We start from the raw sequence: 26815 nt of genomic DNA, 5'->3' as shown, positions 1-26815 counted from the left end.
ATGAATGTTCTCCCCGTAAGTAAAAACAACATGTTAAATACATGTATGAATTAAGGCAGGGAACAGAGAGAATTGTTAAAATGAGTGAGATAAATAGCAATATTTTACTTTTTTGTGCATGCTACTTTAGTTTTATCGTTGTACATTACTGTAAATAACAGCCCATGATAAAAAAAAAGGAATGTAATGCATGCAGGAGGGTGCACGACTGAGTTGGCCTTGCTGGGTGTGGAAGCCACCGTATCGGCCAAGCAGTATTCCTGGAAGACCTCATGCTTAACAGGGAGACCTGAGACTAGAAAGGTGGAATAGGTACCTCCTGTTTCTTATCGGGCAAGAAGGAGCAGAGACGGTAGAATGTGCATCTGTAAAACTGGAAGGGTGAAGATGAGATAGCACAACAGTACATTTGAGGGTGTTGAATTCCACTGACAGATCATACCAGAGACGATCAGTAGCACCATCATCTGATGCCAGCAGCATGTCATCCGCCAGGTTTACCAAGACCATCTGTTCCCATTTCAGGTTGAAAGCAAATTTATAGGACAGCAGCAGAGTGCTGTCGTGGCCAGCAAATGGGCATATTCGGTTGCAGCTAGGCCCGGAACTTGGTAGCAAAAAGGCAAGTTTGGAATTTGGCAGAAATTTCCTGGTCCAAAATGATTCAGAGAAGGCTTTCAAGAGAAAGAAGAAAAAGGCAGGTCTTAGCCTCATTTATGTTTGTCCGTATCAAAAAGAGGTGTTCGTCAGTTAATAAGCACTAAACAAAGTAGACGGTAAATTTCCACTGTAAAAATAAATGTGGCAAATAGTGAAGACTCAAAAAACGCAATACAACAATAAGTTTTGGTCTGATTTATTTTACTATTAAGCAAGAGTAATTTCTATTATGTTATAGGCACTAAGGTAAACTACAAGAGACCCTTACAAGAAAGACAGAGGAGACCCTCTGTGAGAAATGGACGAGATTGTAAGAGGGAACCATAGACCAGTGGCGTAACATAAGCCCCCACAGCCCATGTACTTTGCAGGGGACCCCTCTCAAATTTTGTTACGCCACTGCCACAGATATGGTGTAGGGTAGAAAAATATGTGATTGTGGTAGAGGTGAAGACTGATGGGAAAGGGAACGAGAGAGTGAGGAAGGGACAGCAGGAAGACGGGGTGAAAGATGAGATGAGACAAGAGCATCACTGCCATAAGAGATACTGAAAGGGGGTAGGTGACTGTAGGGGGGAAGCGGAGGCTGCGGATTAAATGGAGAGGAAGAGCGAGTGAGGGGGATACTGCAATTATCTGATGGTGAGATCCTGTAATTACTGTAATGATTCCTATTAGACCATAGATTCCTTAATTACCGTCATTACCTTGGAATATACAGTGTGTAAATAATGTAATTAATGTTATCAGTGTACAGACAGTAATTATAGTTAGGATATATATTTTACAATTTATTAAAACTTCCAGTAGTATTATTTTAACATCTGTGTTGTGAATCTGTCATTTTTATAAAGTCATGTCATACCATAAAAATCATGACATAATTGATGCCTACTGGAAATACAACAATAACAGCAACAATAATTACACCGATGATAATAATGATAATATTACACTTCTTGTCTGGATCAAAATCCATGATTTCGCAATAATTTTCCAAACCCATAGGAATACCGGGTCAGATTTTCAAAGCTATTTGTAGATGTATAAAACCAAAATATATTACCTGAGCTTTCGTAGAGTTGTTTTCAAGTTATTAAATGCTGTGGTTTAAAACTACTTAACACATTAACAAAACGAAAGTGGAAGAAAGAAAACCAAACAAGCATTTGAATTAAATTCCTACCATGACTTTTCTTGCCACATAAATTGAAATTGAAAAGTAAAACTGTTGACATAAGCAAGCCGATTCAAAGTGCCATGTCCGACATGAGTGTGAAGGAGAGACATAAAAGGAAAAAGAAGTTCACTCGCAGTCAAACGTATCACCAGTTGTGCAATTATCCATGTAACAGGGTTGATGGCAAAGGCAGTAACAAAACCGCCCCTAGGAGGGACAAACGAAAGCATTTACTGATGATGACAAAGGATTTTTGAAAGACGAGCCCATGAACAAGTGATAGTGATGGGCGTGCGGTGGGCGTGGTTAAAAGCCCACAGATTGATTACAACACGTCAGAGCACTTGCGCTCGACCTAAAAATTGCTGTGCAAACTCCTACTCTGTTCTGTTCACCAGGCCACCTTCCTTTTCATTGCTCTGCACAATATTCCCAAGAACTAAACATGATCCATAAAGCACTTGTTTTACCACAGGTTTATTTATTCATAGACATCAAATAATTTTGTCCAGATGCCTTGAAAAAGGTATTAATGAGTTACACTAACCATTAGGATATTATTACGGGTATAATTAGTTCAAATATCATTGCGTTTATCTAGATGTGTTGCAGTTCTTTTGAGTTGTTTGGAGTACAGTAGTAGTCGTCTTCCTCTTCACACCCTGCGGTATTAGGGCAGGGGCTCCTTAACCCTATATTTATCATTTATGAAGACAAGTGAGCCAATGGGTATGAACGAATTGCAAACGGTGCCTGCTGTTTAAATACTTAAATATTGCACGCGCTCCAGCCTTTCTTTCTTTGTTTACCTGCCTCTCTGTGTCAGTAGGTAGGACGGCATCTCTCTATACCGCGGCATCATGCTCATGTACATTAAAATATTAACATTTCAGACGCAGTGAGGAGAAAAGATTGGTTGTTTTGGTCAGGTGCCGGTTGATGTTCGAGTCCCTTCTGCAGGTTAGGCACTAGACCACCCCTCCTCCATGTGTAATGAAGGTTTTATTAGTAAGCAAACAACACACAACTGGTAGCCCAGCCACACGCAGTCTGCTGTGCCCTAGGGCAACGGGCATGCCCAGGTAGCAGGCAATTTGCAATATGGGTGGGTTCTCTTCATCCCATTATGGTGGCCCAGAAAGGAGTCTGCTTGCAATATGGGCTCTCTTCATCCCATTATGGTGGCACAGTGTCATGCCCAAGTAGGAGTCTGCTTGCAATATGGGCTCTCTTCATCCCGTTATGGTGGCACAGTGAGGCTGCTTGCAATATGGGTTCTCTTCATCCCATTTTTGTGGCATAATGCCATGCCAAGGAAGGAGGCTGCTTGTAATATGTGCTCTCGTTATCCCTTTACAGTAGCACAGTGCCATGCCCAAGTAGGAGGCTGTTTGCAGTATGGGTTCTCGCCATCCCATTACGGTGGCACAATGTCATGCCCAGGTAAGAGGGTGCTTGCAATATGGGCTCTCTTCATTCCGTTATGGTGGCACAGTGCCATGCCCAGGTAGGAGGGTGCTTGCAATATTGGTTACCTTTATCCCATTATGATGGCACAATGCCATGCCCAGGTAAGAGGGTGCTTGCAATATGGGCTCTCTTCATTCCGTTATGGTGGCACAGTGCCATGCCCAGGTAGGAGGGTGCTTGCAATATTGGTTACCTTTATCCCATTATGATGGCACAGTGCCACGCCCAGGTAGGAGGCTGTTTACAATATGGGTTCTCTTCATCCCATTATGGTGGCACAGTGCCATGCCCAGGTAGGAGGGTGCTAGCAATATGGGTTACCTTTATCCCATTATGATGGCACAGTGCCACACCCAGGTAGGAGGCCGTTTACAATATGAGTTCTCTTCATCCCACGGTGGCACCGTGCCATCCCAGGTAGGAGGCCGCTTGCTATATGGGTTCTCTCCATTCCATTACAGTGGCACAGTGCCAGTATGGGACAAGCTTACATGCAGACAGCCTCTCCTCATTTCTTCACCAATGTCACCCATCCTGGGAAACCCAAAATGTTCTCCTTCCATGGATATTATAGGTTTCCAATGTTTGGAACTTGAAAGGGTGCATAAGAATAAGTGAAGCTTCAACAAGGAAGCTGTCATTTAAACATTTGGTTTGCAGGAACCTTACTAAATTTGAAAATTGCTTTGAATCAAAATTAATGATATGTAACTTATATCTCAACTATCTAATATCTTACTTAGCACACCTAAATAAAGGAAGTCCCATGGCAAAATAAGATAGGAGATAGAGCTTTGGGGAATTGCCTTACAGGAAGAATGGGATGGCATATTCACTTGAACACAACACTGCTATAAACACAGCAGGGAAAGAGGCCATGTTAAAAGTCAAGTAGCACTGGTACCTTACTCCAAAGCTAAACAGATGGATCATGCATAGATCAGATGAATGCTGGTGAGGCTGCAGGAAAACACAGGAATGCTGGTTCATATCCTGCAGTAATGTTCACAATTGCAGTATATTTAGGCTAAAATCAATAGTTTATGGTATGGCATTGCTTTTAATATTGTAAATGTTCCTCAAATGTAATAAAAAGATTTGAGTAAAAAATGTTATGTAACTCCTGACACCTTATTGGACATGCCTTATTGCACACAGTTGTTGCCACTGTCACGAACTAATACCTCCCAACACCTATTTTCACCTGATTCCTCATCTTTTTATTAATTTGGCCAGTTCTCTTCTTCCTGTCTTTTAGACCTGACAGGTGGAGGAAGTGATTCCCCTCTATTTTTTGCTTTTTTCTAGGATGTTTTGCTGGTTCTTGCAAAAGGACCCACCAGCCCTGGTCACTTTCCCACTGGAAGCACAGTGTGAAAGTGCCGGTTGTCAGGGTGTGCACATTTGCGCATAGGTAATCTGAGATAGGAAGTAAGCCTGATAGAACAGGCCAGTATTGGCACACTGGCACCTTTGTGGTGGCGTTAATGGAAGTGTCCCACATGCCCCGGCAGGTATGGCTGTGCACCAGGGCATATGTGTCCAGGGAGTGCTGAACACCGATGCGTGTTCGCACTACCGAGGAGCACTGCTCTACCCATAAGGTAACATGGGAGAATGAGTCCGATTAAGTCTGACTGCAATAGTGGATTGCAGGGAAGCAACCTCATGATGTTTAGTATCGTTTTACTCAGGATGACAAACTCCTTTTGATGGTAAAGGTAGTTTTGTCATTGATGCCCTAGAAATGCCATTTCCAGGAAGTGGGCATTTATAGATGCTGAACGGTTCTAGGGCCTTGGAAATTAGGCTTCATTCTATGGGTCACGGGGGCAGAGCACATCTGTGCATTTCCCAGGTGACTGCTATAACAATTGGGCATCCAGAACGACAGATGCCTGCCATTTGGGGCCTGGATAGACAGCTTGGGAGAGAGGTTTTTGACTCCGGCCTCTGGAAGCCAGGGTATGGCCCCACTAAAGATAAAGATCTACATTACAGAGCCTCAGGGAGGAAAGTTAGGGGAGACATATGCAGTTCAAAGAAAAAGCCTTTGTACCACCCCCAACATCAAAGGAATCATCTAGTGTAACTAGGGGTTGTCAATGTCTGCAAGGCAGAGTAACCTTCACAGTCACGTGGGACTGGTGCTGCTAGACCGCGTGGGCACACCGCCAGAGGAATCTGTTGTGTCCAGGAGGATAAATGTCCGGGGATGAAATCCGTGCTCCCCTTCCTGCTAAAGACTGGCCTGGGGCTGATTGCCTGCTGCTGTGTAGCATCCCGAAAGGGTAACTCTCCAAGGGCAAGTTGGCTTGCCCCTTGTTCTCTGAGTAGGTCTCAGGGACATCAAAGACCTCCTAAAAGGGACTCACTTCAGTGAGCGGTAATATCTGGAGAGCGATGCCCTCTGCTGCTTCTACTTGGTATGCTGGATTTCAGCTGGCAGCAGCGGCGTTCGAGTGGCCTAAGTATTCTGTCTGGAGACCTGAATTGCCTGGTGTGGAGCTTGCCAAGGATTGCCCGCACTTCAGGTGAGTGGCCACTCATCCTGGGGACCACTGCATGCCGAAACGTCTTGTTGGTGTGAACAGGATCAAAAGGTGCAGGACCCCATGGGACCCACAATTGTTGAGTGTGTCGCATTTCTCTCATGTCATCCTCAGCTGCATGCTCATTGTGTGCGGTGCCCTGTTCATTGGGTGTAACCTTTGGAGGTGGAGGTGCAACCTGAGTTGTGCTGTACTAGGCCTTGTACGGCACGATTGAACTTGCGTCGAAGTGTGTGATCGGCGAGTCTGGTGCAACTACAAGTCATCAAGTACCAGACAGTTTGCCTCATTCCAGAGAGGTATGGAAAGCAAGTTCTGAGTTTGATCAGATGGTCTAGTGCGACCCAAGTCATTGTTTGCTAGACATTGTGCCTTCCAGAGGGGTGCAGGATTTACATCCTTTTGTGGGACAATCCGGGAGGGTCTTCTGTGATTTAGGTCATCACGCACCAGACAGGTGCTTCTGTCTGAGGACGTACCACCTTGGAAATTGGCTTGTGAATAATCATACGGTCAGGTGACTCAGATCACTGAACCCCCTATGGTATGCCTCCTTTTTGTGAAGGTAGAGCACTGAGCACTTTTAACGTGGAATCGTAACCGTTTGAGGTCACTGGAGTCTTCGGGCCCCAGACACAGCATCTCCTGGTACAGGAGGTACAGGCGTAGTAACTTGTGCAACTCTAAATATCAAGGGCGACTCACGTCAACAAGCCCAGACAACACCTCTTTTTTCCAGAGGTGCTGAAATTGGTAACTATTGTTAACATTGAACTGTCTGGCTGGGCAGGGTGCCTCAGTGTCTAACAACACACATCCAATCAGAAGAACTAAAGTTATGCATTTTTAAAGAATCAACTGCAAAATAGCTCCTAAACGCATAAAGCGCCAGCTACACCTAACTTTGCTCTGGAACGGATCAAATTCAAATGTTCAGGCTTACCGTGGGAGCGTGGGACCGATACAGTCTCAGACTAGTCCCACTGAAGGTTTATCGTCTCAAGTTTTGCCAAAAGTCCCTCACGTGGGCTGACGATGCTTGCTGTGTGAAGAGACAGACTTGTGTCAGCTCACACTGATTTTTCATGCCGGCGGCACAGTCCTGTGTGAACATGCCTGTTGTGTGTGCTAAGAGCACAAAAGCTTGAGTTAAAGAGCTCAAGAGCCACACCAAGGGCCCAGGACCTGAGAAGCCCCTCTTAGGGGTTAGGAATTCACTGAAGACTGGTCCAGGTGCTGTTGGGGAGCCTGTTATGTCCATGAGGCTGAGATCAAGAGGCCAGCAGACTAGACTTTGAGTCACATGGGGGTCCAGGATTCAAGATGGGCTGCAGGTCCAGTTCTTCCTCCCCAGGCATGAGGGCAGCAGATCAGCAGAGCAAGGCAGAATTTTTTCTGAGTTGCAGTCCAGCAGACTGGTAGTCATTTCAGTAGCACAGTCGTACTTCCTTGCAGAATATCCATAATGCCAGATGTGTTCTGAAGTGGTGGTGTCTGAGGTCCATCTTTTTTACACATTTGTGCTTTTGAAGTGGGGAAAAACTTCTACATAGTGGCTGTGAAGTGCAAGGAATTTCCTGCCTCCCCTTCCCTGGCTCTAAGCTGGCTGGAGTGACAGTGCAGAGTTGTTACGCCTTTTGTGTGTGGAAAGGATGCGGTCTATTCAGAAGTAAGTGAGGCTGTGTCCAGCTCCTCTCTCCCATTGTGCCATGGATGGCCTACCAAGTCACACCTAAGCTCCCTTTGTGTGTGGCTGTCTAGGAGGAATACACAAAGCCCAACTGACAACTATATCCAGTTGTGTGACAGGGACAGGGTACAGGCACCAAATGGCTAAGGCAAGAAAATGCCAACTTTAGCAATTTAAAGTCCGACTTCACCATAAGTTAGGATTTTAAAGTTTGATTCCAGGGACACTATACTTGAAGGAGTTATCTCTTCCCATTTTAAAATACTTATAAAATGTAATAAGCAGCTCCAATATTATCCAATGGGAGAGATAGGCCTTGCAGTAGTGGAAAATGAAATTCACTGTTTTTCATGACCAGGACATGTAGAACTAGGGGCGTGCGGGGAGCTCTGCTCCGCTGGCGAAGCTAACAGAGTATTGATTTGTTTTGATTGTATTCCACCACACTTCAGAATTACAAAAAATGTGCTTCATTTGGCTTTCCCAGTTCTGATATATTCTGAAATATCTGCACAGTTTATTATAGACATTTACATTTTGTTGTGTGCTGAAAAAAGCCTTTACTTTTACAACCCCAGATTATCACACAAGTCCTCTCACTGAAATAAGAGAAGGAAACATAAACACCATGCTCCATCAGAAGACAGAGCTTGACATTTGACTTTCGTCTTTGAATGCACAGCAAATGTGGCAAGACTAGAACAAAATTCACAAAAGCCTGTTTACAGAAAGCGAGCACTTGTGGAAGAATACAGTACACAGGTCATGCTGCACAGGAGTGATAAACTCAAATTGGACAGCCTAAAACAAATAAAGCCGACAAACAGAAAGTAAGCAATTATGAGTCAGAAAACACAAAGCCAATGTTAAGCAATGGGCAGAGTGCATTCAAAGGGAAGCTATCAGAATGAATGTTGCCAAGATGTCTTTAGCTTCCAGGCAGCTGAACTGTCTGGTCGGCTTCGTCCTAAAAAGCAGGGCTCCACCAAAGAAATGTAGCAGGCAGGACAGCATGCAGGTGACTTTTGTCCAGCAGTCAGGTCTTAAGATCACTGCTTTTATCAGCTGATGCTCCAGCCATTAAGATTCCTCAAAGCCATTGAGGTCGTGGCACACAGCCGAAAAGCAAGATACAGCTGATAAAGCTGACATCCCCAATGGTTCAGTGAAGTATTGCAGATGCCGAAAAGATAAAAGTGTTTGCCCGATAGCCTTTGGAAACAATCACACTTATCGGAGGAAGACATAAAAATGGCTCTTACAGGGCAAGAAGAGGTCAAGGAAAAGATATTACCCTGTTCTTCGGTAGCGCAGTGTTTTTTTTACGTTCACAGTGTGGTGAATGTCAGCTGGGTGGTGGGTTAACTTGTCCTACGGGGGATTACGTTTCAAAATCCTTAACCTCGACCCCTAGTTGTGTGATTTTTGCCCTAGTTTAAAGTCACAATTCTGGGGCCGATTGACATCTCCTTGGACGGCGCCAGCACTCAATTCAGGATAATAGAATTACTCGGAGTCGGGGTTCTTGTTTCTAACTCCACGCATCAAACGCATTTATTCAGATGTGCCTTGCTCAGCTTCAACTGAACTGTTGCGTAACTTTCTTGTTTTGGGTTACGCATATTTCGCATACGTTTTCTATTTGTGCGGTTACGCTACATCACATTATTTTCACCCGAGGCAGACTGGTTTGAGCAGAATAGTAGTTGAAGGAATTGTAGCATTGAAATGTGCTGCCGCCAGGAGACATGTTCTACTTGAACCCTTTTCCCACCTGTATCTTGAAGAACCTTTTATATGCGAAAGATAACCTCACGTGTAGTTTCCATGCAGCCGAATGCCGATATGCATGTGATATACTACGTGTAATTTTCACAAAAAGTATGTGTATTTCATTGCGAAAAGCTTTGCGATGCCTCCATCCTTGGCAGGAACATCTTACTTGTTTGACAGCAGTGATACTGCATCTACTGTAATGGACCAGAGTCTCTCCTGGTGTACATACCACATTTATACCAAGTCACTAAGAGTTCGGTGCCATGCTGCCATTTATATTTTTAGTGCATTGGATTAAAGGAGCAAATCTGTTTCTGGCAGGCCTCTTCTTTCACGTTTCAGTAAAATAACAGGCAGGTTCCACCCCTCTCCATGACTTCATTCTCCCAAGAGGCTCTTCGTGTCGGATATACTAAAACCTACTTGCAAACCTGGGTGTGCACATAATGAATGGTTACCCAAGCAGTTCAACATATGTCATAGTAGGTCGCATGAAAAAGTGCACACTTGCGAGTGGGGTCGCAAAACAGCCTGCCAAAATTAAATTATTAATGCATCTCACAATTTGCGACCCCTTAGGAATAGCTGCAAATGGAGGGATGAGGGTCTCAGGACAGCAGACCTCACTCAGTTCTTGCATTTGTTTTCCCATACATTTTTAAAAGCACCTCGCGTCCATTAAAATGACATGTGCTGCTTATAAATAAAAGTATTTCTAATTTGGGAGCAGATGCAGAGGTTGCATGATTCTTCTGAGGGTGCCCCACATGATTCTTAATAGGGAATCTATCCCACGGAGACAACTTCCCTTTTGTGAGTCACCTACCACGCATTTTATGGTGTTAGTAACTTTTTAGTGGTTTGCAAATTAGAATTAAGCGGTTACTAAAGTTTCACACCCTCTCCTAACAGTTTCGAACCCACGAAAAAGATTAATTACACGGTCCAACACCACTTTGTGATTTCAGACCCTGTGACTTTGGAAATCACCCTGCTTATAATTTAGTACGACTGGCCCTACATTCCTTCTACTAATTAAGAGTAATATGATGGCATATCATTTCAAGCGGAGGCTGAAAGGCTCAAGGCTCTCTGCAATGCTTGCACTGGGAGCCAGATTACTGTAAACTAAAAGACATAGGACTGTGGCTTTTTAACACCATGTGTATAGGTATGTGTTGGGTATATAATGATGCTGAAGTACTGCATTCCAAAAAAGCATCATGTTAGTGCTTTAGAAAAACGTTAGCAATAAAATAAAAATCTCCTCCCCTCGTTGCTTGTGTCATTTAGGTTTCAACATGCTTCGTGCGCAGTGTTCCAGAACCACTGACTATCTCTTCTGTGTTCTAGGTCACATGCTTGATCCCATATACTATCTCTAGCATTCCTAGAACTCCTGCCATGTGTTTTGAAATAGCTCTTCTATCCCCCTATCCTTCCTCATGTGTGTTCTAGATCACAAGTCCTTTCAAATGACTAACATCTTCTCATATATTCTAAATCTTAGCTACCCCTCACCAGAGTTATCGATCACAATGCCTCACTGCTTCTCTATGGTAGATCTTTCTTCCTGTGGTTCTGGTAGTCTGTACTTCCTGCCTCACAGCTTGTGTTCCAGAACTCCTCTTACACCCCTTCTGTGCTCTAGATATCCAGCCCCACATTAACATTCTCTAGACCTCTTGTAGGACCTCTCCTGTGTTGTAGAGCTCCTGCCCCAGTTCTCCTGTGGTTTAGATCTCCAGGCCCTTATCTCTGATGCTTTAGATGTCCTGTTGTGGCTCTCCTCTGGTTTAGATCTCCTGCCCCATCTTTCCTGTGTTTAATCTCCTGTCCCACCTATCCTATGCTCTAGATGTCCTGTTGCAAGTTTCCTGTGTTTTAGATCTCCTGCCCCATGTATCCTGTGCGCTAAAACCCGTGTCACATATCTCCCGTGTGTTAGATCTTCTGTTCCACCTCTCCTGTGTTTTAGAAGTCCTACCTTGAGCCTCTTGTGGTTTAGAAGCCCTGTTCCATTTCTCCTGTGTTTTGGCTCTTCTCTCCCACCTCTCCTGCGTGGTAGAGCCATTGCCTCATCTATATTGGGTCTGACAATACTCTTGTCAGTGTCTTGCACAAAAGGAACCTGCGTAGAGTAAGATGGCTTTACTCTTGCGGCGTTACATCATACGTGCATTATTTCTCTTTTCAAACTATATTTTACACCGCATTAAGGCCCTCATTACAACATTGGCGGTATTGACAGCCTACCGCCACAGCGACCGCAGCCAACATACCGTCGCCGTGGCTACCAGCTGCCTACCCGCATTATGACCGTAGACTGAATTCCGCCAGAAGGCTTGCGGAATACCGCTCACGGTCATGGTGTCAGACGGCGGTAAAGTAGCGCTGCTGTCAGCAGCAGCGCTACTCCAGCAAAACACCGCCGACCGTGTCATGAGCATTGATACGGCCTGGTGGTGTTTTGCTGGCAGACACTGCTGCTGGCAGCAGCGCCGCGTCCCGTCTCCTGCCGGAGGACCCCCTGCAAGCAGGTAAGTTGGGTTCTCCAACAGGAGAGGGTGGTGAGGGGTGGTGTGTGCGTGTGTGGGGGTGTTGTGTGTGTGGGGGGGGTTGTCTGTTTTTGTATGCGTGCATGCGGGTGTGAGTCGCGTTGAATGAGTGCGTGAATGACTGAATGTGAGTGTATGTTATGTGTTATGAATGCGTGTGTGTGACAAGGTATGTTGGTGTGTGTTGCAGTATGTGGGTATGTATGTGTGCATGGGTGAGTGGATGTGGGGATGCGTGTGTATGTGTGCGCTTGTGGATGTGTAAATGTGCGGGGGGAAGGTGGAGGAGGCCTCTGTAGAGGGGGAGAGGGGTGGAGGAGACCCCTATTAGTGTCAGGGAAGGAATTCCCTGGCACTGATATTGCCTACCGCCATGGTTTTCGTGGCGGTACGCTTGCCACGAAAACCATGGCAGTAGGCGGTGTCATAATCCCGAGGGTGGGATTGTGACGGCCACCGGGCTGGAGACCAAAGTCTTCAGCCCAGCAGCGGTTACCACCCTGGCGGACGGAGTGGTACATTGGCAGTTTGGCTTGAGCCAAACCGCCAGTGTCATAATTTGGGAAAAGGTATGCCAGCCTACAACATATTTTCTTGCGTGGATTTTCAATTGCACAGTCTCAACTCTTTAATATTGCTTTTCTCACACTCTTCGTAACCCACATTTTTATTTTAAAATCATTTTGTGCTGGGCAAGCATTTTATTTTCATACTGTCTTTCTAGCTGCAGTCTGTCGCCTTAATTTCACATTTGTCATTCTATTTTTAGAGTGACATTTGCATTTATATTATGCAGTTTACATAGAGGGCTTTGTGCAACCTGACTGATTCTTTTTAATCAGCATTTGAGTATAAATTGTTGTTTGAAGAGTGATTTGTTGTGCGTCTGTAGGCTGGCTCCATGTGGGCTAACACCATCAGTTGCACAGAGAGTGGATATCCTGTTTTTAGCTTGTTCTTTTCGTTTTTCGTGTTTGTGATCAGTGTTCAGATTCCCTTTAAACAGTGGGAATACATTTTTACATGATTTAATGTGAAGGTCTCAACCCTTCCATAGGCCCGGGTTCTGTAAAGATTAAAAGTAGAATATTAATAATCATACTGCCCCAAAGGGACCCTCTTTGAGGTACACAATTCTTGTAAAATATCATTTCTGCTGATATCGTAAACCACCTTTGCTTTCTATATTTCACAGAGAATCTTGGAACTTACAAAAATTAATTTCTAATAATTGAATTGAAAACAGTATTTCATAAAGCAAACTGCGGGCTTAAATTAATATTTATTTCTGTCAAAGAATATTGTTACTTCATGTCCTTATGTCTTTTTTACTTACATTGTTTCATCCTATTGTTCTTGCTCCCTTTCTCTGTTGCTTCTATCTCTCTCCCCGTTTCTCTCCTTCGATGTTATGCACCTGTCTTTTATTTCTCCATTATTATTTCTGTTGTAACTCTTCATCGTTCTTATTTTTTCTGTATCACTTACTGCCAGATCGTATTTTTTCTCCTCTATTTCTTCCTTAATTTACGTCCGTCTTTTCATCTGCTGTCCCTCTGTTGTTTTTTATTTCTCTTCTATTGCCACATTTCCCTTCTATTGACTCATCTAGATATGCACTCGTGGGCACCATCTTGAGTCTGACAGTCTTTCATCTCTCTCCCCCAGGGTTCCCGCTCTCCCAGTCAAGAACTTGAATGGCACTGGACCCGTGCACCCGGCCCTGGCAGGTGAGAGCTCTGACCTTTTTCATAGCTGTTCCATTTAATATGGGTAAATACTATTGTTAATCCCTTTGACAAATTTCGAAAAGATTTGCCTTGAAAAACAAAGAGCAAGCATAATTCAATTTACTGCTGTGATCATAGTTAGAAAAAACCCATCCTGTTATTTCCTCACCACGTTGCTGTCTCTTAGAATGAGCAATTAATTTTCCAGGAGACCATTTTACACACAAACATCTCAGGTGTCACTGGTATCATGTGATCTCAGAATTGTGAAGGCAGTTTCAGATAAAGCACAACCTTCTTGTTCCTACAGACTTTGGTGGAGTCTTACATGTGGAAACCCTCAATGTTCACTTAGTCCATCATAGTTTTGTCTCAGAGCTTTCTCGGCCACGCCTGCAGGCAGATGCACCTAGAAGGGTCTGGCCATGTGCATAGGTGCGGCTTGAACTATAGCAGACAAATGAATACAGGTCTAAACAACATATTTAAATCGCAGTGTCTGTGCATGCAGATTCCTCTGAACATCTTCCATAGTTCCCCCGTGACAACCATGTATTAAAAGTGCCCAACACTGCCAGTTGGCCCCATCAGAAAAGGGGATCCACAATGGTAGCCTGCCCCCTGGCTCGACATGGAGCCTGAGAGTCACAGGATGGACCAGCTAGGTAGGGGGTGTATTCTGCAAACAAGTGTTTAATACCCCACCCCAGTATTATCCATCTGAAGGTAGTCTTAGTTGTGATGGTTACAGAGATGAAATCCGAGAGATATTGAAAGCACGAGATTTTCTGCCAGACCAATCACTGCCACAGAAAGGCTGAAAAACCTGGGTCAGATATATCTATCACGTACCAGTCTCAGACTCAATCTTTCCACCGCTTCTGAGGCACTGGCCTCTCAGTAAATGTCCTGATATTCCCATACGGTAGTCGACTGCTATGTATGAAGATAACTTTTGATGCACTGAGTGAGTGAGTGACCTGCTTAAAAGAGGTGCTTTGTGATTCCAACTACTCACTGGAAATTGCAGAAAGCACAGAACTATTTAAAAGTTCTGGTATCGGAGACAAAAAACATTTGCTGAAGGTCATACGTTTAAGAGTTTGAGGGCCTTACTTGAAACCCATAATGGTCTGCAAGAAGCTCAACTCCAAAACACTTGAATAAACACCTAATTCCGACTCGTGGGGGGGCAAGGCAGGTGTCAATCACAAGCACCACGTTTCCATACCACCTCATGTTTCCATACCACCTCTCATACAGTTGAGCATTCTTCATGGGCATATGATCCACTATATGTATGGTTGGTGGGGTCGCGGGGACAGCCATTCAGCAAGTAGCTGATAATTAACGCTATCAGTGACACCATGGGATGTGACATCACAGGAAGTGCCACTACATAAAGTTAGTACACAAGTCCAAACTGTATATAAAATGATGAATATTATGGCAACTTTTTATTTTCCCCCAACTTCATGTAGTTCCCAGAGTATAATGACCCCTGAATAAAGTTAAACCAACTCAAATCACTTACACCAGACAGTGTTCAACGTCAGAACCATTAATGTTTAAAAGGTTAGAATCATCACAGGAGGCAAAAATAATCAGTTCAAATCAAAATGCTCAAAATGCAAACAAATGTGAATTAGCATAGGGTGTTAGAGGCTAAGCCCTAATCTGGTATTAGCCAGAACTAATTATCGTCTAGCACAAGGTTTACAACAAATCTAGGAGCAAATTGTCATAGGGACTGCTCAGTTTTAAAGGCAAGGGAAACCCCTGAAAAAGCTTTAAGTACAGAATGAATACACACACTAATTTGAAGTTTGCTCTCTAAGTAAAAGGTAAAGCTTCTGGGAAACATTCCAAAACACGCAAAACAGCATGTTGAATAGGGTTTCAGAGGGAGAGAATAATGCCCTTGGCATGGAGTGAAGTGACACTATGAGTTGTGCTAATCAAGATACATTGACAGAAAACAGTGACCATTGTAGGAATTGTATTACATAAAACAGGCTACTCTAGAAAGCCTCGCAAAATGTATAATATAAGAGAACCTCACCTACACCCAAGGGGAAATTGCATTACACTGCTGAACAATAAACTAAAATAATGAATGGAACACAGTATAACCATCAAGCAGCATTAACCTTGAACTTTTACAACATTATGTCAAGTCTTCCTTCAGGAACATCAGAAATACTAAGAAGAAAACAATTTAAGATACAAGAGGAACAAGACTGTAAAACTGCTTGAACTAAGAGTGTTTTACAAGTGCTGAAGAACAGATTTTAACACACCCTGCACAGAGGGAAACAATAAAGCATATTATGTGGAAGGTTCCACTGCAAAATAATTTGAGGCCTAGTCATGTCAACTTTAAAACCATTTTTATGTCAAATAAAGCTCAATTACATAATTTGCGACCTGTTCATGTTAATTAAAAACACCTCATTTATGGGGGGCGTGGCCAAGTTTGTGACCAGGATGGCCGCATGGCATTGAAGCCCCGGGACTGTGTGCCCTTTCCTGCAGCAGAATCTGCTCCCATCTGCCATTAACGCCATGCACCAAGCACTTTACCATATGGGGGATCCCCCCTCGCCATTAGGTGAGATCTGTGACCTGTGGGGGCCTCTGGGTGCGGCGCTGGACCGGCAGACCACTGTGGTCTGAAGCAGCCTTTTGGAGGCTATGCGGTGACAGGGGCCGCGGATAAGCCTGAGGACGGGGCTAGGGTGTGATTCAGACGAAAGGCAGGTCTGGCATCCCCTGTACTGTGGCATTGGTGCACAGTGGCAGATCAAACCTGGCCTTGTGTGGAGGCCTGCCCTGTGATGATCACGCTGCTGCGGCATGTCTGCAGTGAGTGACTGCCATTGCTGCCTTTTGTCCACCCCGTGAGCCGACACTACATTCCTGCACTTCCACTGCAGCTGCATCCGCCAGGCCTTCTTTGCCACCATGATCCACCCTCTGCACGCGGATCAGCAGATGTAACTGGGCGGGGCCTGCTGATGAGCTGCAAGACATGCATCCCTTTGTGAAAGCAGGATGTTACTGATACTACACCTCGGAATTTACTAATAATATCTGCATAATGACTTTAATTTGGCCTCCCACAACACATTGCCTATGCTCCATTCCATAAGAGAGGTGCTTTACCGCACCTGCCCCTCTTTGCTCACTTCTGTGACCAGATGCAAAGAGATACACAATTGCATGTGCCTCAGCTCCTTCATAAATAGCTGCAGTACCGACTCTTCTCTCCACATATTCCATTGGCCGTGCTCATGATCTGTCAGGGGTACAGTGTCTGAGGGGGACTATTGTGCATTAAAACACTCAATTTGGTGCCCTCTGCTCATGTTTGGCGGCTTGCTCAGATCGCTGATACACAGTGGCCTGTGGAGGGGGTTCTGGTTGGCGCACTCACTTCACTGTATCAACTGCTCACTGGGCACAAAGATGGAGTGCCGAGAAACCAAGCAAAAGAAGCTAGCCTTTGACCCAATCAGAAGACCCCAGAATCTGACACAGAGAATCCCCTCAAGACCAATCCCAGTACTATGTCTCCAGATGCCAAATCTGGCATTATGGCAAAACTGCGAGCTGGGCTCCAGGCAATTGACACCCTCTTTGACACCCTGTTTTTACTTTCTTTTTATTGATATTTCAAAATTAGTACAGAAAAGTAAGATCATCTTAGTAGTACACATAGGCTATATCCGTCAACAGTAGTCAAATGTCAGCATCATTTTGTAAGTCCAAGAGCCTCACTGTGGAGGGAGTTCTCATCAGGTGATAGCAATTTGTGTACAGTTGAGGGGGGCGGAGAGGGAAGGGGGGGATCCACTTCTCAGTAAGATCACAGCAGGATAAGACTCTGCCAGCACAGCACAGTCACATTCATAAAGGCTCTAAGGCGGCGCTCAGCTACCCGTAAACTCACAGGGGGCCATACACAACAGGCGCAGCATCTCCTAAGCAAGTGCCTGCACATAAGGGTTTCATCTCCCCCATCATTGCCCTACCTGTACCCTCAGGTACTGCTCCAATGGGGCCCAGATGTTGTTGGGGCACGATCTCACAGGCATCAGCTCACAGAAAGCTGTCACATCTTTGAGCAAGGCAGCCTTTTGCGGTATTGGGCAGCACCCCCAATTTATCCCCACCTGTTGCTTAGCCAGCACTGCAGTAGCACAAGCGCAGTCAGCTTTCGCTGTTCTGGTGGAACCGCATTTACATAACGAGCAATGCAACCTGAGGCATGCACTCCTGGTGATGATCAGCTATTTTGTCAATAGTACAAAGAACAGTGTTCCAGAATGCCTCCACACCTGGGCAGTCCCAGACCAAATGCAGGAAGTGAGTGCATGGCATCGAATATTGGATGCTGCGCGCAACCTCCTGAAGGCCTGTTATGTGCTGCCGCTCCGGGGTACGATAAAGCATATGTAAGTATTTACAGTGCCCTAGGCGCAGCCGGTAGTTGGACGACAGAGCACAGGCCTGAGCACAGCAGAAGTGCCATTGGTTCTTATTAATGGGGATGCCAAGGGCATCGACCCAAGCCTGTTGAGCGCCAGGGACACGAACCAGGGCCGTATCTTGCATATCAGAGTATAGTCTAGTAATGAGCCTGCATGGAGATGGATTTGTCAAGAATATTTGGGGTGCTGCACTCTTTGACAGCCTTAACAGTCATTTAGACAATATGAGGGAAGTCCTGGATTGCCATACCACCCAGCTAGATGGGGTAGAACGTAGGTGGAAGAAGACACCTATAACATTGCAAAGCGACTGGAAAAAGTGGATTGTCTGCTCAAAACCGCAATGGTGAAAAATGATGATCTTGAAGCCAGGTCCTGATGCAATAACCTCCAAATCATGGGTATTTCAGAATCCACCAACACAGGTCACCTGGACATCTTTGTGGAGAAACTACTTACTGAGTTTTTCAATCGCCAGGACTTCACCAACACCTTTGTGGTAGAAAGAGCACACATATCATTGGGCCTGCACTCCTCCGTTGGGCCCCACCACACATGATTATAGCAGGTCTCCTCAATTACAGGGACAGAGACACTGCGCTCTGTCTGGCCCATGAGAGGGCCCCCCTTCAATATCAGGGCTCAACAATATCCCTGTTCCCAGAGTTCACACTTGCTGTACAGGAGGCTAGATGTAAATTCACTAATCTCAAGAACACACTTCGGAAGCAAGGCCTCAAGTACAATATGCTATATCTGGCGCGCCTCTGCATTGAGGTGAAAGGTCGACATCAGATATTCGACAACCCTGCAGAGGGGTCCCAATTCTGTAAGTGACAAATTGGAAGCAACAGCCACTCCACACACACAAAACTCTGAAACGTTCACCTGCTGCTTTCACTGCCCCAACCATAAATGATCTGTCCAATTGGAACAATCTGTTCTACAGGACAGCTAGTGGAGCTCTCCCCCAGCATATTCTTTTGTTTTGCATTCTTGCCTAATCATGCGTGCATACCATATCCAACTTGGGATACAAACAGCTATCACCATCAATCTTAAATAAACTAAAGTGGGCGTCACCCTCCCAAACTGTTGACACCCCCGCCCCCCTCGAGATGCACACCCTAATGTTTGGTTCTATGTTATGTCTATGTTTCATAGGGACTTACAAGTTCTTGGAAATACTGTTATGCATGGGCAGAAGGGTTACTGTTGTTTGTTGTCAATATGCTGCTACATTTCAGCAATACATACCGATACCACACGGGATTCACACATTCCTATGGATATTCCGTATCACAACTACACGATCCATCATCCATAGGTCACCAGGGGACTAGACCTATCATGCATTTCCTGGAACATCAGGGGCTTAAATAACCCTAAGTAAGGAAAGCAAGTTGTATCCTACTTAAACAGACATGGTATAAAATTGCCATTCCTCCAAGAAACCCAACTCCCTCCTCAAGACGATTTCAGATTTGCATCCACCTGGGGTAACAACCGTTTTTATTTCTTTTACAGCTCTTATTCTAGAGAGGTATGTATATCAATTCATTTGCAAATCACGATCATGTTGCAGAGAGCGATGGTAGATATTTGCTTGTTTCCGGCATTTAGTCCAGCAAAGTTGTGCTGCTTATAAATGTTTATGCGTCCACACTGACTCACCTGAATTTTACCAAACCCTCTCCGTCCTGATAGGACACACATCGACAGATTTAATCCTGGTGGGAGGAAATTTTAATTTAGAAAATCACCCACCCATAGACTCCACTGGCCCCACCATTTTCACAAAACCTCGCTCCCTGCACGTACTCCAAGACATTATTGAAACATATCAACTTTCCGAAGTCTGGCGCAGTCAACACCCATATGCCAAGGGATTCACATTTTATTTTGCACCACACAGCACCTGGGCCTGTATAGACTACTGGGTAATTTCTTGGGTACTTTGCTCTGGCTAACTGATGTAACACATATGCTCTCTACCCTCTCAGATCATGCCCCCGTACGAGTCTCACTGAACATCCTGTATCCCAAATATAACCCCATCAGTAGAACTTTCTGGAAAATGCACTCCACAGTGCTGCATTTAAATCCGAACTCCTAGATGCCATAAGTCAGTATTTCAAACTAAATACTGGCTCGATTACTGTAACTGCCACACAATGGGATGCCTTTAAGGCCTTTATTCGAGGTGTCTGCATATCTAAAAATGCCAGGGTCTCGAGGAATATTTGTGGTGACCTGTCCTGAGTAGAGGGGGAATTAAGAGCCCTTGACTCCACTGTTGTAGATGGTGCACAGGCTGCCTCATTGTCCGTGCCTGCCGATATGAGGAGGGAGAAAGACCAGGCCGCACTTTAGCGTGGCTCTTACGCCCTAACTACCAAAATGCCTATGTCACAAATCTTCTTTATGAGGGAGGTACAACTGTCACAGAGAGCACCAGCATAGCCCATATGTTCCTAACATACTATTAGCACTGCAGTCGTCGGGTGCCATGGAGGAAATTGATACATATCTCTCCTAGCTAACCATGTTGTGGGTGACAAAACAGCAGCATTTTTTGCCATTCCCCCATCACCCGTGAGGACATTACACAGGCGATCGATGCCTAATGTGGGTCCAAGGCCCCTGACCTGGATGGCCTCACAGGCACTTTTTACAAGGCATTCAAATATATTTTAGTGCCCCACCTCTATGAGGTCTATGCCGAGGACCTAGAGGATGGCATTCTCCCGCCTACTCTATGAGAAACAGTCATCAATCTCCTCCTTAAACCTGGCAAACCAGCCCATCTCTGCACCTCATAGAGGCCCTTGTCCCTACTTAATTATGACAACAACATTTTGGCTAAAGTCATTGCAATGTGCTTCGCTCTGCTTATAGAACAAATATTCTCCCCTCTTCAAACCGGGTTTGTGCCACACTGTTCCACTGCCATTAATCTCTGTACTAAATTTGTGATCCTGAACTAAATCGCCCTACTCTCCCAGCTGCGGTTGCCCTCCTCGATGCCAAAAACACATTTGATTCCTTGGAATGGCCATTCCTACAGGCGCCCCTTACTAAATTGGGAATACCCTGCGGCTTCTATCATCTTATTATGCTTTTAAATACTGGTCCTTCAGCCCGTCTAAGGGAGAATGATCAACTTGCGGTCTCCTTTCCTGTTTCTAGTGGCATTCGTCAGGGGTGCCCCCTCTCCCCGTTGCTTTTCCTCATTGCCCTGGACCCCTTGTTCTAAGATTTGCAAGAACGTCACATGCATAGAGGGCTACAATTTCGCAAAGGACCCCTTCTGGCATCTGTATATGCAGATGACATTCTGTTATTTGTGAGTGACTCCCCATAACCTTCCCCCTATCATATGAGAACGCATATGATACAGGATTCTCTCTGGCCTCTCCATAAATCTGAACTATTGCTGCTTAGAGAACAACTTTTCCATTCAATCTGGAGTACCCTCTCCGCTGGTGCATTGACCACACCTAAATATCTCAGTATTATCCTGCACAGACAGAAAGATAAGGTGATATGCCTCAGTTGTGGCCCCATGATTGACACACTTACTACCCACATTGACAGATGGATTTGGCTACCACTGTTCATTGCAGGGCGTGTAGCTGTCATTAAAATTGGTAGTTCTCCCACGCTTACTGTTTGTGTTTCTGAATATCCCAATTGCATTAACCAACTCCTTCTTTGCCACCAATCACAGCCTTTTAGCTTGACTCATATGTGCGGGCCATCCTCCCAGAATTAAGTAGGAGATGCTAAGTCTCCCATATGCAAAAGGCAGTGGCGGTGTGCCAGATGTTCAATTGTATTATTTGGTGGCACAATGCCACTTCTCCTACTACTGGTACCACCAAGACGCCAGACTCCCCTACTTGACTCCAGAGCAGGACCAGGTGGAATACCTCCCACTATCCACCATTCTGCCTCAGGGGCTACCACACAAGACTTCAGATACACACACACTCTCTACGACATGTTGGGTGTGGTCCAAATTCCGTAGATACCTGGGCTTCGATAGTTTATACTCCCCAAACAACCCCCTTACAAACATTCAATGGCTGCCACAGACCCAGAAAGCACTGGTAGGTCACACATTTTCGGCTCACCGATTAGGCACCATGGGGGACCTCGTCACGAATGGTAAGGTCCTTCTAAACTACTAGGGCCACTACCCACATGGACATATTTATCTGCCTCTGCCTCCACGGCACCCTGAGGGAAAAGCTGCCAACATATCCAGAGAAACCGTCTGAATTTCCTCCCTTAACATTAGTGATATCGACCACTGAAGGCACAAGGTTAGTTTCTCGTCTTTACCAATCTTGCCTGGCGTTAAAACCAGCGTCTGAGCTCACATCACAGGCGGCGTGGAAGAGCGATCTGGGACACTCCATACCAGATAAAACCTGGCAGTACTGCTGCCTGCAAACCAAGCTAGTGTCTCCTATCAGTCGACACAAACTACTTCGCTACAAGTATATACATACATCAGACATACACCACCCCGTGGATCTGGTGTGATTTGATTCATCATGTTTGCATCGCTACCCCATATGTGTGGCTGATGATGCTGACTTTGTACTTTTAACCTGCAATTGTAATGTTATTCATATGTATTAGGGGGCTTATCGTCGCCTGGATTTCTACTATGATAGAACAAAGTGTCCATACCGAACCATTTATGGCACTTCTAGGACATGTTAAGCCACTGAACCCTGGCATCAGGTAGTTTACAGCTGTGGCATTGTTGTTGGCCAAGCGGCGGATAGCTCTCTAATAGGCCAGCAGCAGACCTCCCACCACAGAGGAATGGCTGAAAGATATGATGTGCTCTGATACTACTAGTGAACTGTACGCTTCCTTGCAAACCACCCACTTCTAGGCCCAGAGACATTTGAAGCCTCCTGGCAATTATCTTGTAACTCTGGACTCTGATGTCTCTGGTGATGCTGTTGGCTAATGTAATCGTACATTGTCATGTTGCTTAGCGGCATGTCCGATCAACTACTGGAGATGCTGCCCCCTTGCTACCATTACTTTCCATAAATTTGTCTCTCTGATGCCCCCGCACTTTTCCCCCCTCTCCTAAGCACCCCCCCCCCCACACACACCTGCCCTCCAAATGCGCTTTGTGTATGTATCCACACAAACCCATGTCTGTGTCAGCTGGATGTAATGTGAGATAAGTTGTCTTCATATGATTGATGCAGCATGGTTTGTTATTACTTTGAAATGAATAAATTAATTGAAAGATAAAAAAACACTTAGGGGGTGATTCTAACCCTGGCGGTCGGTGTTAAAGCGGCGGCCAACCCGCCAACAGGCTGGCGGTAAAAAATATGGGATTCTGACCCTGGCGGGAACCGCCAACACAGACAGCCACTTTAACACTCCGACCGCCACGGCGGTACAAACAAACAGCGCGGCGGTCACCGCCAACAGCCAGGCGGCAGACAATGTACCGCCCACACTATCACAACTCACCAATCCGCCACCTATTCCGGGGCGGGAGCACCGCCGATAAAAACACGGCGGAAACAGACTACGGACGGGAAAAAGCTCACCACTACGCACTCCAGGAGGAAGGAGGACAGCATGGAACCCGAATTAAACATCCTACCTGCTCTCGTCTACCTTCTCATCTACCACGAGTACGAAGTCCAGCGCAGACGACAACGGTGAGTACTGCACCTACGACACACGGGAGGGGGGAGGACGAAAGGTTACGGGCACACACATATGCGACCCCCCCCCCCAACTATGTACACACCAATGCAGAGCAACAAGTCACAGTGACACCACCCAAACACCCCAGAAAAATGCTAGGACATAATCAAATTTGGAATAAATATTTATGTACCAAAAAGCTCCTGAAAATTATCGTACAACCATGAAAGATATTCACAACAAAACTAATGACATACACATCAGTGTATAACTGAAGTAACAAGTCCTGCACATCCTACGAATTCATCATGTCCGTGGGCCAAAGTTTTGAGAAACAAGGGCAAAGCCCACACAGGAGACCTGAGTCCTTTGGAGAGAACACTGCAGGGGCATCAGATGTAAAAACTACAGGCACCTCAGGGGGAAGGGAAGGGGGGGGCACCACAGCCACATGAGTCCACGACGCCAGATCCACGAGGAGCCACCATGCCCACTGTACCATCCTGGGGAGTGCAAAGCCACAGTCTCTCAATGTCTCTACAGTGGGTGGGCTGCCCACTGTACCATCCTGGGGAGTGCAAAGCCACAGTCTCTCAATGTCTCTACAGTGGGTGGGCTGCCCACTGTACCATCCTGGGGAGTGCAAAGCCACAGTCTCTCAATGTCTCTACAGTGGGTGGGCTGCCCACTGTACCATCCTGGGGAGTGCAAAACCACAGTCCATCAGGTGGATGACAGTCTCCACTGGTCAAGGAGGAGGCATGGTGGGCACAGTGAACCATAAACAGTGATTGAGACAGCGGTGCCCAGCGGAGCGGTGCTTGACAGGAAGGGCCCAGCGGAGCGGTGCTTGAGATGAAGGGCCCAGCGGAGAGGTGGAGAGACAGCGGGGTCCAGCGGAGCGGTGCTTGACAGGAAGGGCCCAGCGGAGAGGTGGAGAGACAGCGGGGTCCAGCGGAGCGGTGCTTGAGATGAAGGGCCCAGCGGAGCGGTGCTTGAGACGGCGGTGCCCAGCGGAGCGGTGCTTGAGAAGAAGGGCCCAGCGGAGCGGTGCTTGAGAAGAAGGGCCCAGCGGAGCGGTGCTTGAGAAGAAGGGCCCAGCGGAGCGGTGCTTGAGAGGAAGGGCCCAGCGGAGAGGTGGAGAGACAGCGGTGCCCAGCGGAGCGGTGCTTGAGATGAAGGGCCCAGCGGAGCGGTGTTTGAGACGGCGGTGCCCAGCGGAGCGGTGCTTGAGAAGAAGGGCCCAGCGGAGCGGTGCTTGAGAAGAAGGGCCCAGCGGAGCGGTGCTTGAGAAGAAGGGCCCAGCGGAGCGGTGCTTGAGAAGAAGGGCCCAGCGGAGCGGTGCTTGAGATGAAGGGCCCAGCGGAGCGGTGTTTGAGACGGCGGTGCCCAGCGGAGCGGTGCTTGAGAAGAAGGGCCCAGCGGAGCGGTGCTTGAGATGAAGGGCCCAGCGGAGCGGTGTTTGAGACGGCGGTGCCCAGCGGAGCGGTGCTTGAGAAGAAGGGCCCAGCGGAGCGGTGCTTGAGAAGAAGGGCCCAGCGGAGCGGTGCTTGAGAAGAAGGGCCCAGCGGAGCGGTGCTTGAGAAGAAGGGCCCAGCGGAGCGGTGCTTGAGAAGAAGGGGCCAGCAGAGCGGTGCTTGAGAAGAAGGGCCCAGCAGAGCGGTGCTTGAGATGAAGGGCCCAGCGGAGCGGTGTTTGAGACGGCGGTGCCCAGCGGAGCGGTGCTTGAGAAGAAGGGCCCAGCGGAGCGGTGCTTGACAGGAAGGGCCCAGCGGAGCGGTGCTTGACAGGAAGGGCCCAGCGGAGAGGTGGAGAGACAGCGGGGTCCAGCGGAGCGGTGCTTGAGATGAAGGGCCCAGCGGAGCGGTGCTTGAGACGGCGGTGCCCAGCGGAGCGGTGCCTGAGAAGAAGGGCCCAGCGGAGCGGTGCTTGAGAGGAAGGGCCCAGCGGAGCGGTGCTTGAGACGGCGGGGCCCTGTTCAGCGGTGCTCTTCTTCACCGCGGGCCCTGTTCAGCGGTGCTCTTCTTCACGGCGGGCCCTGTTCAGCGGTGCTCTTCTGCACGGCGGGGCCCTGTTCAGCGGTGCTCTTCTTCACCGCGGGCCCTGTTCAGCGGTGCCTATCTTCACGGCGGGCCCTGTTCAGCGTTGCTCTTCTCCACGGCGGGCCCTGTTCAGCGGTGCTCTTCTCCACGGCGGGCCCTGTTCAGCGGTGCTCTTCGTTCACCGCGGGCCCTGTTCAGCGGTGCTCTTCTGCACGGCGGGGCCCTATTCAGCGGTGCTCTTCTCCACGGCGGGCCCTGTTCAGCGGTGCTCTTCTCCACCGCGGGCCCTGTTCAGCGGTGCTCTTCTTCACGGCGGGCCCTGTTCAGCGGTGCTCTTCTGCACGGCGGGGCCCTGTTCAGCGGTGCTCTTCTTCACCGCGGGCCCTGTTCAGCGGTGCCTATCTTCACGGCGGGCCCTGTTCAGCGTTGCTCTTCTCCACGGCGGGCCCTGTTCAGCGGTGCTCTTCTCCACGGCGGGCCCTGTTCAGCGGTGCTCTTCGTTCACCGCGGGCCCTGTTCAGCGGTGCTCTTCTGCACGGCGGGGCCCTGTTCAGCGGTGCTCTTCTCCACGGCGGGCCCTGTTCAGCGGTGCTCTTCTCCACGGCGGGCCCTGTTCAGCGGTGCTCTTCTTCACCGCGGGCCCTGTTCAGCGGTGCTCTTCTGCACGGCGGGGCCCTGTTCAGCAGTGCTCTTCTTCACGGCGGGCCCTGTTCAGCGGTGCTCTTCTGCCCCGCGGGCCCTGTTCAGCGGTGCTCATCCAGCAGGTCAAGGGAGCCAGACCTGGCCTGGACTCCCTGCTCAGTCGCCCTCGGACCGTGACGTTTCTGGACCCTTCGGGGACGGACTCCTGGCCTCCTTAGTGTCCTCCTTCCCAGCTGGGATGTGGCATGTGGGGTCCACCTTCTCCGCGCTCCTGCTGCCCTTCCGCTCCTTTGATGGGGCTCTCGGGCCCTTGCCTCCCCTAGAT

General features: G+C 47.3%; 1 protein-coding gene across 1 annotated transcript in view; it reads left to right on the top strand.

Annotated features, from left to right (window-relative positions):
* The window catches only part of DTX1 (deltex E3 ubiquitin ligase 1), a 255823-nt gene that overhangs the window by 162608 nt on the left and 66400 nt on the right, over positions 1–26815 (top strand). Inside the window, exon 4 of the mRNA XM_069214560.1 lies at positions 13555–13616. Within this exon, the coding sequence (XP_069070661.1) occupies positions 13555–13616 (62 nt within the window). The remainder of the gene's footprint in view (positions 1–13554; positions 13617–26815) is intronic.

Source organism: Pleurodeles waltl, chromosome 11 (assembly GCF_031143425.1).
Source record: "Pleurodeles waltl isolate 20211129_DDA chromosome 11, aPleWal1.hap1.20221129, whole genome shotgun sequence".
In the NCBI taxonomy this organism is placed as follows: domain Eukaryota; kingdom Metazoa; phylum Chordata; class Amphibia; order Caudata; family Salamandridae; genus Pleurodeles; species Pleurodeles waltl.
The sequence above is the reverse complement of the archived record's forward strand: the minus strand, read 5'-3'. Positions and strand labels throughout refer to the sequence as shown.